Genomic DNA, 10,710 nt, shown 5'->3' with positions numbered 1-10,710 from the left:
AGTGATGCAACTCACGAGGTGAGAATAGTAGTATTTGGTCATGGCGAGGACTTCTTTTCTGCAAGCAATTCTGGTCTCATGATTGTTCATGCTGCAAGTGGCCATTAATGGCTGGTCACTGCTCGTACAACCGTGGAAGAAACCATAAGAAACAACATATGATGACACTACCACCTCATTACCTTCCACAAATGTAGAAGCTTTGCGTTCTCCGGTGCCATGTTATTGAGATAGGTGTGAATCCGTTGGCGTCAGCCAAAATCCGTCACGTTTTGCTTCTGTTGAGGTTGGCAGGAGCTCCACCAAGCAACTCGATGCATTCCCCCGCAGATTGCACGACGTCGATTGATTCCCGGGTTGCAAGAGCTTGTTTGGTTCTTCGGTAGAGCTTTGGCGTCAAAATCTGATCTTGAGCGTCGTGCGGTGTGCAAAGTATTCATGACGTGGGAAGAACACGGTAGGGCGAGATTTTGCGTAGCTTCGTAGGGTGGAATAGATCCAGTTCACATGACAGCGAAGTCCAATACACGAGGAGAAGCACCGAGGAGTACCGATATGAACAAGCAGAGACCGAAATATGGCATCCCAAAAGGAGGTGTTGTGCTCCGGGGATATGATCCCTTTCTTGTTCTGATAATTTTCCTTTGAAGAGACATCCTTCGTCCGATCGCTTCTTATATAAGACCGCAACCCATGCCAGCACCTCTTCATCAGTGACTCCCTCGACAGGCGCCTACCAAGTGTTCGACCTCAGGTTGGGCCCATGGAGCCTCAAAAAGACTGCCCCGGTTCACAGTGCTGCAGCTTCTGCTCTTGTCCATATCAATTACTATACAGTAACACTCTTTTCCCTCCTATAAAGTTCTCGCATTTTGTCACGCAGAAGAATCGAGCCGACGGGAAACTCTGTGGAGCATAAAGCCGTAACAGTTCACAGCAAAACCGGTAAGCACAGCTGCTCTGCTTCTGTCCAACCTTTTCTTTCCACTAAGAACAGTCTGTCTTGGGCTTGCGAGGATGGATTCCGTCCCTGAATGACTTTCTTTTTGCTGCATGGAAAGAAGTTTGGTTTGAGTTGAGCTGAAACGCCCTTCTTGAGGTTTAGTTATGCTGGTTTTGCTTCATTTTTCTTTAGTTTTGTCTTATAAAGCTGACCTTTTTGGATGTTTTATGATGTCGATATATTTTCCCATTAAGAAGATTTGGTTTTGTCTTCGATCTTCTTACAAATATGGTGGGTTTATCGGTTTCCGCATCGTGAAATTTGTCTCTTTGGCCCTTTATCTTGAGATACTCGAGTGGGTTGTACTTCAGCACCATATCTTCTATCGAAGCAGTTTTCTGATATATGATTGAATTGCTTAATCTGTTGAGTGGTTTTGCTTATCTTCCTTGCTCAGAGAAGTTGTGGTGTGTTTCAGCTTTGAGAAGCAGCAGTCGTTGCATCGACATGATGTTGGCTCTGTTTCCTCTCTTCTTTTGCCTTTTCTCGATCACCAGCGGTGCAACAAGGAGCGTCTCTTCGAGGCCCGCCGTTGTGCACGTTGGGGCTATTTTCACGTTCAACTCGACCATTGGAAGAGTCGCAAAGGTCGCCATTGATGCCGCAAAGCAGGATGTCAACTCCGACCCAACTGTTCTTCGAGGCACAAGGTTGGATATCACGATGAGGAATACCAACTGCAGCGGGTTCTTCGGCATGATAGAAGGTTACAGACCTCATCTATCTTCCTTTTGCTACTGAATCTTGGTTTACTAGCTAGCTTCACGTAATGGTTGTGCATCCAATTTCATGTATCAGCTCTGCAATTTATGGAGACTGATACTGTTGCGATAGTTGGGCCACAGTGTTCGACCATTGCTCATGTCATTTCCCATCTTGCCAACGAGCTCCATGTCCCTTTGCTCTCGTTCTCAGCAACAGATCCAACTCTTACTGCGCTCGAGTACCCTTACTTTGTTCGGACCTCACAAAGCGATCTGTTTCAGATGGCCGCCATTGCTAAGATAGTAGACTATTACCAGTGGAGACAGGTGATTGCCATCTACGTTGATGATGACAATGGTAGGAATGGAGTAGCTGCATTAGGCGATAAACTTGCAGAGAGGCGCTGCATGTTATCTTACAAAGCGCGGCTGTCGCCTGTAGCCACAAGGAGTGATGTCACAGATTTACTGGTCAAGGTTGCATTGATGGAGTCTCGTGTAATCGTCTTGCATTCGAATCAAGATTATGGTCCCATGATTCTTTCTGTGGCACATTATCTTGACATGATGACGAATGGGTATGTTTGGATTGCAACAGACTGGCTTTCTTCTCTGCTGGATTCTAAAGCCCCCCTTGCCCCTGATACAATGGACACAATGCAAGGGGTTCTTACACTGCGTCAGCACACAGCTGATTCAAAGAGGAAGAGTAACTTCGTTTCTAGGTGGAGCAACTTGACCAAAGAAGAGGATGATGGAAACTTTCGGCTTCACTCATATGGTTTATATGCTTATGATACTGTGTGGATGTTGGCTAAAGCAATTGATGCCTTCTTTGATGACGGCGGAATCATTTCATTCTCTAATGATTCAAAATTGCATGATGTACAGGGAGGGACTCTTCACCTTGAGGCAATGAGTGTCTTTAATGGAGGGCAACTTCTTCTGGAAAAGGTCCAAAACACAAATTTTGCAGGTCTAACTGGAGTGCTTCGGTATGATTCCGATGGAAATCTCATTCATCCTGCATATGATATCATAAATGTAATTGGAACAGGGTCAAGAACTATTGGTTATTGGTCCAACTACTCTGGGTTATCAATTGTGCCTCCTGAAACCCTATATTCGAAGCCGGCTAATGCTTCCCCTGCAAATGATCTGCTCTACAGTGTCATCTGGCCTGGGGAAACAACAACAAAGCCTCGAGGATGGGTCTTCCCTAACAATGGTAAAGAGCTGAAGATTGTTGTCCCAAACAGAGTCAGTTATCAGGAATTTGTCTCAAAATCACCACATACAGGCATTGTCAAGGGTTACTGCATTGATGTGTTTACTGCTGCTGTCAACTTACTGCCCTACGCTGTTCCTTTTAAGCTGATACCATTTGGCAATGGTCATGCTAATCCTAGTTACGGTGAACTTGTGAATATGGTTGCTACAGGGGTAAGTTCCATGGAAAGATATGTCCTATAATGACTAAGTTTATTTCACTAATTCTGATCATTTTCCCTCTTTTTAGGTATTTGATGCTGCCGTAGGTGACATCGCCATTGTTACTAATCGCACAAAGATTGTTGATTTTACACAGCCATACATCGAGTCTGGGCTTGTTATTCTAGCCCCCATTAGAAAATACAAATCGAGTGCTTGGGCATTCTTGCAGCCTTTTACTCTGGAGATGTGGTGTGTCACAGGCTTCTTCTTTATGGTAATAGGATCTGTGGTGTGGATCCTTGAGCACAGGATGAATGATGAATTTCGTGGTCCACCACGACAACAAGTAGCTACAGTCTTCTGGTAAGCTATAGAATAAATGAAATCTAAACACATATGTCCGAATGGACCCTGATAAGCAAATGAACTTTTACAGGATAATCTACACTTTTGTGGAAAATGACCAGTTTGATTTAATTTTTAAATGCAAGTGAGTTATTATGTTACTGGTTTCATCAATCATTATTGTCCTTCTTTTCCTTGTTAGAATATGGGAGCTGAACAATATAGCATCACAAAGCACATCGATGTGAATTCTACAATTCTGTAATCACTATATAAGAAAATGTCTAGGTAATTGCACAGAATCTCATGTGATATTGCTGGCTTTGTATTATGTATCAAAAGTTGGCACAACAAAGTATAGAGTGGTGTATATGAGTAAAGATGGTCATTTCTTTGCACGTCGTACTTGCAATTAATTTTGAGACATGGGTAAGATGATTATATTGTTGATGTACTTGTTTTTTTTAATACTTTCCTTTCTAATTTGATACTGGTCCATTGCAGGTTCAGCTTTTCAACTTTGTTTTTTGCACATAGTGAGTATTATCCTTCTTTCTTCCAACTCAAGAATTATATTTACAGCTTAACTCATAGAAATTGGCATTCCTTTCCCTCAGGAGAGAACACCGTGACCACTCTAGGACGAGGAGTGCTAATAATATGGCTTTTTGTGGTTCTGATTATCCAGTCTAGCTACACTGCAAGCTTGACATCAATCCTAACAGTGCAACAACTCTCGTCTCCTATAAAAGGAATTGACAGCTTGAAAGCTAGTGATGAACGTATAGGGTTTCAAGTAGGTTCATTTGCTGAAAATTATATGGTTGAGGAGCTCAGCATTCCAAGATCCAGGCTTAAAGCCCTTGGATCACGAGAAGAGTATGAAAAAGCTCTTGAACTGGGGCCTGACAATGGGGGTGTTGCTGCCATCGTAGATGAGCGTGCCTATGTTGAGCTCTTCTTATCGACAAATTGCAATTTTGCGATTATTGGTTCAGAATTTACCAAAAGTGGCTGGGGCTTTGTAAGTACCTTTGATAGTTATTGAATTTTTTTATGGTCACATATCTGTCTTTTATCATCTTCATTCCATAGAGAGCAAGAAAAATCATTCCTTACCTTCTCAACATTGAATGATTTCTATCAGCTTAATATTATCTTGGTAGGCAGTGTGAAAAGATATTTAAGGCTTCTAAGGGAAAATTGGACTTAAAAACATAAAATCTACATCTATGTAGAAGAGAATGACTTGTATCATGCATCTAAATTTATTATTTTCGCATGAAAAATTAGGATAAACGCCTTGTTCAAAGAAAGACAAGCATGAATGTTTCAGCTGCATAATATGATTTTTTTATGCAAGCTGAAAATGAGAGAATTAATTGATTGGAAAAAACAGGGAACAGCTTTATTCAAAATCTCAACAGGGTTCTGGGAAGCAGAGGATGTTCAGGTCTGCTTGGTCAAATCTCTATCTTAATGTTTAATGTCTAAGTATACCAGTGAAATATTCGAGCATAACCTTCCAATATTGTTGTCTCTTTGACTATATGTATAACCCTCGAAACTTGTTTTTCGCTTTGATAAGTTGAGAGTTCATTGAACTTATGAAATTTCAAATCAAATATGTTGTCAGTTCCAAAAAATAAAATTTTATGTTTTAAAATTTGTTTGGCTTCTTCTATACACTAAAAACTTAAGTTACAAGGAGGTTCTAGAGATATGCTCTAAACTTTTCATATTTGATTTGTTATCCTTTCAAATATTGCCTAAATTGTATTTTAGAATTTTGAACATGCAAAAAATGAAGAGTATGTGATATGAAGCCTTAATGTTTATTTGTAATTTGGTTCGCTGATTCAGGACAGTTTTTTCTTGTTATGTGGGATACCGCCAATGACAGTATAAAATACATTTTCTGAAACCAGATGGAGATAATACAATTTTGGAAGCTTTTCTTTGTCTAGATTACCTTTGCAAAGATCTACTTTTACCTGTACAATTTAGTATACTTCATATTTGTTATATATCCTTTAGATATTGGTCTGTTGCATGCAAAAGATCCTCAGGGTATGTGCAATTCAAATAAGAAAGGTGGTGAATTCCCAAACCCAGGAGTTTGTGTGCTACAAACTAACATCTAAGTGGTTATCCTTACTTTTCCTTATATTTGCTAAAACTTAGAAATTTTGGAAAATATTATGTAACTATGGTGGAAGAGGATTTGTCAAATCATAGAAGTTAGAATTCTTGCTGTTGAAACTGAAGAAATGTTTAAGGTAACGGTAAATTTTAGGATAAATTTTGGGGGTTTGTTGGTTGTTGGAGAACTTGTAGACAGTCTTAGCTTATGTTCAAGTTTTAGTTAAGTTAGCATGAAATAGGCCTGTTTTGGAATAAAATTTTATCATCATTTTTAATGTCCATTACTTCCATTTTCAAAAGTTAACCCTATTTTTTTGTTTTGATGATAATGCATCCAACTTCAGGTACTATCTTAGATAGGAAAGTTATTATTCCATTGTATTCAAGTTTTGATAGTTCTAGAGGTGCTATCATAGATGTTCAAAGTCAACTATAAAAGTTTGGTCAATTGATCCCTGATGCCACTGCGCTTACTGGAATTGAGTTAACCACTGAGTTAAGCTGCAGTAACCTGAAATTTGTCATTTCGTCAGCCTAGAAAATTACTTTTATTACCTGCTGCTCCACTTAGTTTCACCATATCATATCTGAAAAATTATGATAGCTAGTCCTCTTGTTCATAAATGTTTCTTTAGCTATTCCCCCTTTGTTTCTTCACAAGCCTTTCATTTCCGATTTAGGTGTTCCCAAGGGACTCTCCATTAGCTGTTGACATGTCAACTGCGATACTTACCTTATCCGAGAATGGAGATCTCCAGAGGATCCATGACAAATGGTTAACAAGAGCTGCTTGCATATCCGAAACTGATGAAATTGACTCTCAAAGGCTTCAACTTAGCAGCTTCTGGGGATTGTTTCTCATATGTGGAACGTCATGCTTCTTGGCTCTCCTCATATACTTGATTCTTGTGTTACGCCAGTATATGAAGCATGCTCCAGTGGACAAACATGACTCTTCCAGCGGCCAAACGCCTCGATCAGGATTCAGCCTTCAGAAGTTCTTCTCGTTTGCTAGCGGCAAGGAAGAAGATGTCAGGAGCCGATCCAAGCAAGGAGAAATGCAGAAGCCAACCATCAATGCCACTGTTGATGTTGAAGCTTAAGGCTGGTGTGTGTGCTACCAACCTGTGACCGCATGCTGGAAGCTACTCCCAACATAGCGTCTTACGTATGACTGTGCAGATTCTATTTCCCTTTCATAAAGGTTTACTTGTGAAAATGAATCATAAATGTCACCACCTCTCAAATTCAAACCTTGTATCCAATTGTTAATATCAGTAACACTTTGAAGTTTCATTTTCTGTACCTTTTGTTGTCTGTAATCCAAAATCTCATGTTCCAATGTGGCTTCCAGAGCTCAAATTGTTCTTTGATCTTGAAATTGAATGTGAAACACAGACTTTTCTGGTTGTCTTGTGAATTAGAAGAAAACATAAGACTCAGGTGAGCAGAAACTGAAGATAGAGTAAATGCAATAAAAAGTCCACATCAAAATTTTTTCTTCAGTGGTCCATAAATATATCAGTAACACCATTTGACCCAAAATCTTAATTTACAGAGTCTTTAATCATTCTTTTTTTTTTAATATTAGATCATTTGATAACAAGTAAATTTAAAGTAATTTGTTCATTGATACAACTTTGTTGGGAGAAAAAATCGAAATTAAAAGAATAATTAAACATAAATCATTAAATAGTAAATGCAAGATTTATGTGATTCCAAAGTTTTTGCCTATATCCATATTAAAAACAAAATTTTAATCTCTCTTTGACTCCATTTAACCTTTGCAAGATGGACCAAAACATTTAGATTTAGTATATTTATATACCTATGGTTGGTTATATATTGACCTAATTTTAGTATGACTAAAGACATATTGAGTATAGTACATGTATATGCTAATACCTACATGCACACTATGACATATTTTCCTTATGCTGCCCGACCGTCGGTTTAATATGATTTAATAAAAAATATATGTATTATACTAAAATAATGAATAATATGTTAAAATATTTTTTTACAACATAATAATATGATTTTCTCCCTTTCTAACGCTATAATAAAAAACATTTAAATGCCATTATAAATTTTAACTATCCATAATAGTAGAAAAAAAATAAGAATATTTTTTTTTAAGATTTAAATGATAGATCTATTTAGTGAACGGGGTTAGAATACGTGCACCTGCGGTACCCATCTTTTGACCAGGAGGAGGGAAGCGAGAAGAGCCGCTGTCCCGTGTGGGGTCCGCCACCATCCACGAGGTACGTGGGTGGGTGGCGAGAAATAATCGTCTTGTGTTGCGTGAGACAGCACGGGGAGAATAATTACTGCAAATTATTTTCGAACGGCGATCCTGACCGCACGTACGTCTCCCCCGACACGAACCACAGCCGTACGATCCCCATTTGCGAGATCACCGAGATGTTCCGGAGTTCCAACACACCTGCACTCTTTGATATAAATAGGCTCCGAGACGTACCCCAATACAAATTAAACCAAAACAGAACCGGAGAACGAATCCGATCCGCTTCGCCATCTGGCGTTAGGGCTGGGATCCATAAGCTCGCGGATTAGGGTTAGGGTTTGGTGGCGATCCGTATTCTTGTGGAATTTGATTCGATTTCGTGGGGATTCTGGTGTTTCTTGTTGATTTCTGGCGGAGGAACCGATGAATGATCCGTCCCAGATGATGAACCGGGGCTTCGGAATCTGGCCGCCTCCGGCGGATGATCCGATGGGCTTCCCGCCCCTGCCCCGTCCGCCGCTGTTCGCTGCCGGCGCTGGGGGTGGTAAACCGAGCCGGATGAACTGGAAGGGGAAGAAGGTCGCCGACAAGCGGAAGAAGGCTGACGGGGGAGTCGTCGGCCCGGCTGGCGGCGGCGTCTCCGGCTACAACCCCCTCGGCCTCGGCGAGCACCAGTTCCAGAACCGCGCCAAGGCCCGAAGGTTCTATCCCAAGAAGAAGTTCGTGCGCTTTGCCCCTTTCGCTCCCCGGAACACGACCTCCTTCATCATGCGCGCCAAGAAGGCCGGCGGGATCGCATCGTTGGTGTCGCCGTGCCCAGTTACGCCGACGATCCTCCCGACGCCCAGCTTCTCTCCGACCCGTGAGGGCCTCGTCGACATGGCCAAGGAGGAGTGGGGCGTCGACGGGTACGGTTCGATGAAGGGCCTGATCCGGCTCCGCTCGCCCAACGGCTACGAGATCCGGGCGGGAGGCGGGGAGGAGGAGGACGAGCTCGACGAAGTGTCGAGCGACAGCGATGTTGACCAGTACCTGGATCAGCAGCACCAAGAAGTCGAGCGGCGTCTGGACCATGATGTGAGCCGGTTCGAGATGGTGTACCCCGGGGAGGAACACGGGTCGGGCGCCACTGCCTGTTTGCTGGAGAACAGGGTGGATAACCAGGACACTCACATTGCGAGGCTGGAGGAAGAGAACTTTATGCTAAAGGAGAGGCTTTTCCTGATGGAGAGGGAGATGGGAGACCTCAGGAGGAGGCTGCAATTGCTGGAGGCTAGGTGCCACCTCGGGGAGGAACACCATAAGGATAGCGGCGATGGTAACAATAGGGACGTCAGGAATGAAAACAGGAGCACTAATGAGGAGGCTTCAGAGAACGAGGAGGGCGGGGATGTGTGTTCCGACAGGATTGCTGAAGACTGTGATGAGAGTGCCGGCATCCCGATGCGCGAGTGAGAGATGATGGTGGAGGACATGGAAGGGAAGGGGTGAAAATGGTTCTTGTTGTGTACATACACTAGTTTTTCATGTGAAGTCTTCTTTTGATGCTTTTAGTTTATGTGTAGAATGATAAGCACTCGGATGCCAAGTAGACTAATATGTAGTAACTATGGAATCATAAGGAAACTATGTGACTACCAGGATCAGAGAATTGGTTCCTATTCTATGTTTCTGATATATCTTTTTTCCTTTTCGACCAATTTGGATTTGATTATAGAAGCAACCAAATGTAGTAGTAGCCTATAATTGAAGATGATCAGGTTCTTCAATGGTTCATCCTTATTTTTCTTATTGTTATGTTGTTTTATCATTTTCTTTGTTGTTTGATCTAAATAAGAGGTGTTAGATTGATAAGCTGTTATATAATTACTAATTTGTTTTTTAGGAACTTGAAGTCCATCAAATGGATGGTTTCCTGTTGACATAAAACTAAACCATAGATCTTTCTGAATTGCAGGATAATGGGTTGTATTTGAAGATTGAATTCTCAGAAAAGGAAAAGAAGAAGGTTGAATTCAAAAATGCACAGGTGATGTGATTTGAACATACTCATGTATTTCATGGGAAGAATGCAGGTAATGATAGACTTGGAATCTTTTTGTGCATGAAGCATGGTGATATTTCAGGTTTCAGGAAAAGGGAAGCCACTTTGGCTCACTCACTCATTTGATGGTCTTGTGTTGGTCACTGTTGCAGTTGAGGATGATTCAGCAGAGATCTCCATTGTTGTATTTGTGTTGGATTGCCGGTTTTGTATGGAGGTAGATAGATGTAAAGCAGCTGGAAAATTTATTTGTCTGGCACAGTTTTTCTCTTGCAGCAAATGACAATCGGTCACCAGATGTTTGATTCATTACTGGAAGAGGACAGGAGAGGTACAAGATGATTCTAGTCCATCTATTATTGTATGATGATGTGGATTGACAAGGTTGCTTGCTCCTAATCTTTTAGATTTGCCAATGTAATGTTCCCAGTGGGGGGAATGCTTTGGACCTGTCATTATGATACCCCAGTTGGTTAAATTTCTTTATTTTTTATTAGGTTACTAAGAAAAATTAAGAAAATATATCTTAATCAATGGTGTGTTTGTCATGCTTTTTGAAGATTTCGAATCTCTAAATACTATCATGATGCTTCTTTGGTCAAGTTTAATTCCTTGGAATGTCTTAAATAACCTCAAATTTAAATTCTCTTTCACTTGTTGTTGAGGGCAACTTAGTATCTAAATGACAAATCTGTCAGATTGGTCATGTTCATGGTTTCTTCTAATGCTGAAACCCAAAGCCCCTCTTTTCCCTTACCTCATCCCTTTCATCAAATTCTCCTTT

The 10,710-nt window shown here is 41.1% G+C and overlaps 2 protein-coding genes across 6 annotated transcripts; both read left to right on the top strand.

The window, feature by feature from the left end:
• Positions 1 to 6,936, top strand: LOC135580983 (glutamate receptor 3.1-like). Of its 4 annotated transcripts, none has more exons than XM_065141271.1 (8): positions 1 to 795; positions 884 to 945; positions 1,422 to 1,709; positions 1,802 to 3,150; positions 3,227 to 3,504; positions 3,991 to 4,022; positions 4,104 to 4,510; positions 6,312 to 6,936. In XM_065141271.1, the coding sequence occupies exons 1-8, from the start codon at positions 764 to 766 to the stop codon at positions 6,732 to 6,734; spliced, it is 2,871 nt and encodes a 956-aa protein (XP_064997343.1). In that variant the 5' UTR covers positions 1 to 763; the 3' UTR covers positions 6,735 to 6,936. The 4 variants fall into 4 exon arrangements, with proteins under 4 accessions (XP_064997343.1, XP_064997352.1, XP_064997348.1 ...); XM_065141280.1 differs by having other exon boundaries at positions 2 to 754; XM_065141276.1 differs by having other exon boundaries at positions 2 to 788.
• Positions 6,937 to 8,130: 1,194 nt separating this feature from the next.
• On the top strand, positions 8,131 to 10,460 carry LOC103978690 (uncharacterized). 2 transcript variants are annotated; one of them, XR_010494724.1, is made up of 3 exons: positions 8,131 to 9,378; positions 9,840 to 9,957; positions 10,079 to 10,460. XR_010494724.1 is itself a non-coding variant. In XM_065141258.1 (2 exons), exon 1 carries the CDS (start codon positions 8,306 to 8,308, stop codon positions 9,335 to 9,337), a length of 1,032 nt encoding a protein of 343 aa, XP_064997330.1. In that variant the 5' UTR covers positions 8,131 to 8,305; the 3' UTR covers positions 9,338 to 9,378; positions 9,840 to 10,460. The 2 variants fall into 2 exon arrangements, 1 of the variants encoding a protein (XP_064997330.1); XM_065141258.1 differs by having other exon boundaries at positions 9,840 to 10,460.
• Positions 10,461 to 10,710: the final 250 nt, after the last annotated feature.

This window comes from Musa acuminata, chromosome BXJ1-3, assembly GCF_036884655.1.
Source record: "Musa acuminata AAA Group cultivar baxijiao chromosome BXJ1-3, Cavendish_Baxijiao_AAA, whole genome shotgun sequence".
Taxonomy (NCBI): domain Eukaryota; kingdom Viridiplantae; phylum Streptophyta; class Magnoliopsida; order Zingiberales; family Musaceae; genus Musa; species Musa acuminata.
The sequence above is the reverse complement of the archived record's forward strand: the minus strand, read 5'-3'. Positions and strand labels throughout refer to the sequence as shown.

Excerpts from the sequence above, each read along its gene's own strand:
- LOC135580983 (XM_065141271.1), top strand. The coding sequence starts at position 764 with ATGGAGCCTCAAAAAGACTGCCCCGGTTCACA. Across the intron at positions 1,710-1,801 it reads GTTCTTCGGCATGATAGAAG|CTCTGCAATTTATGGAGACT; the intron begins GTTACAGACCTC and ends TTCATGTATCAG. Across the intron at positions 3,505-3,990 it reads CAAGTAGCTACAGTCTTCTG|GTTCAGCTTTTCAACTTTGT; the intron begins GTAAGCTATAGA and ends GGTCCATTGCAG.
- LOC103978690 (XM_065141258.1), top strand. The coding sequence starts at position 8,306 with ATGAATGATCCGTCCCAGATGATGAACCGGGGCTTCGGAATCTGGCCG.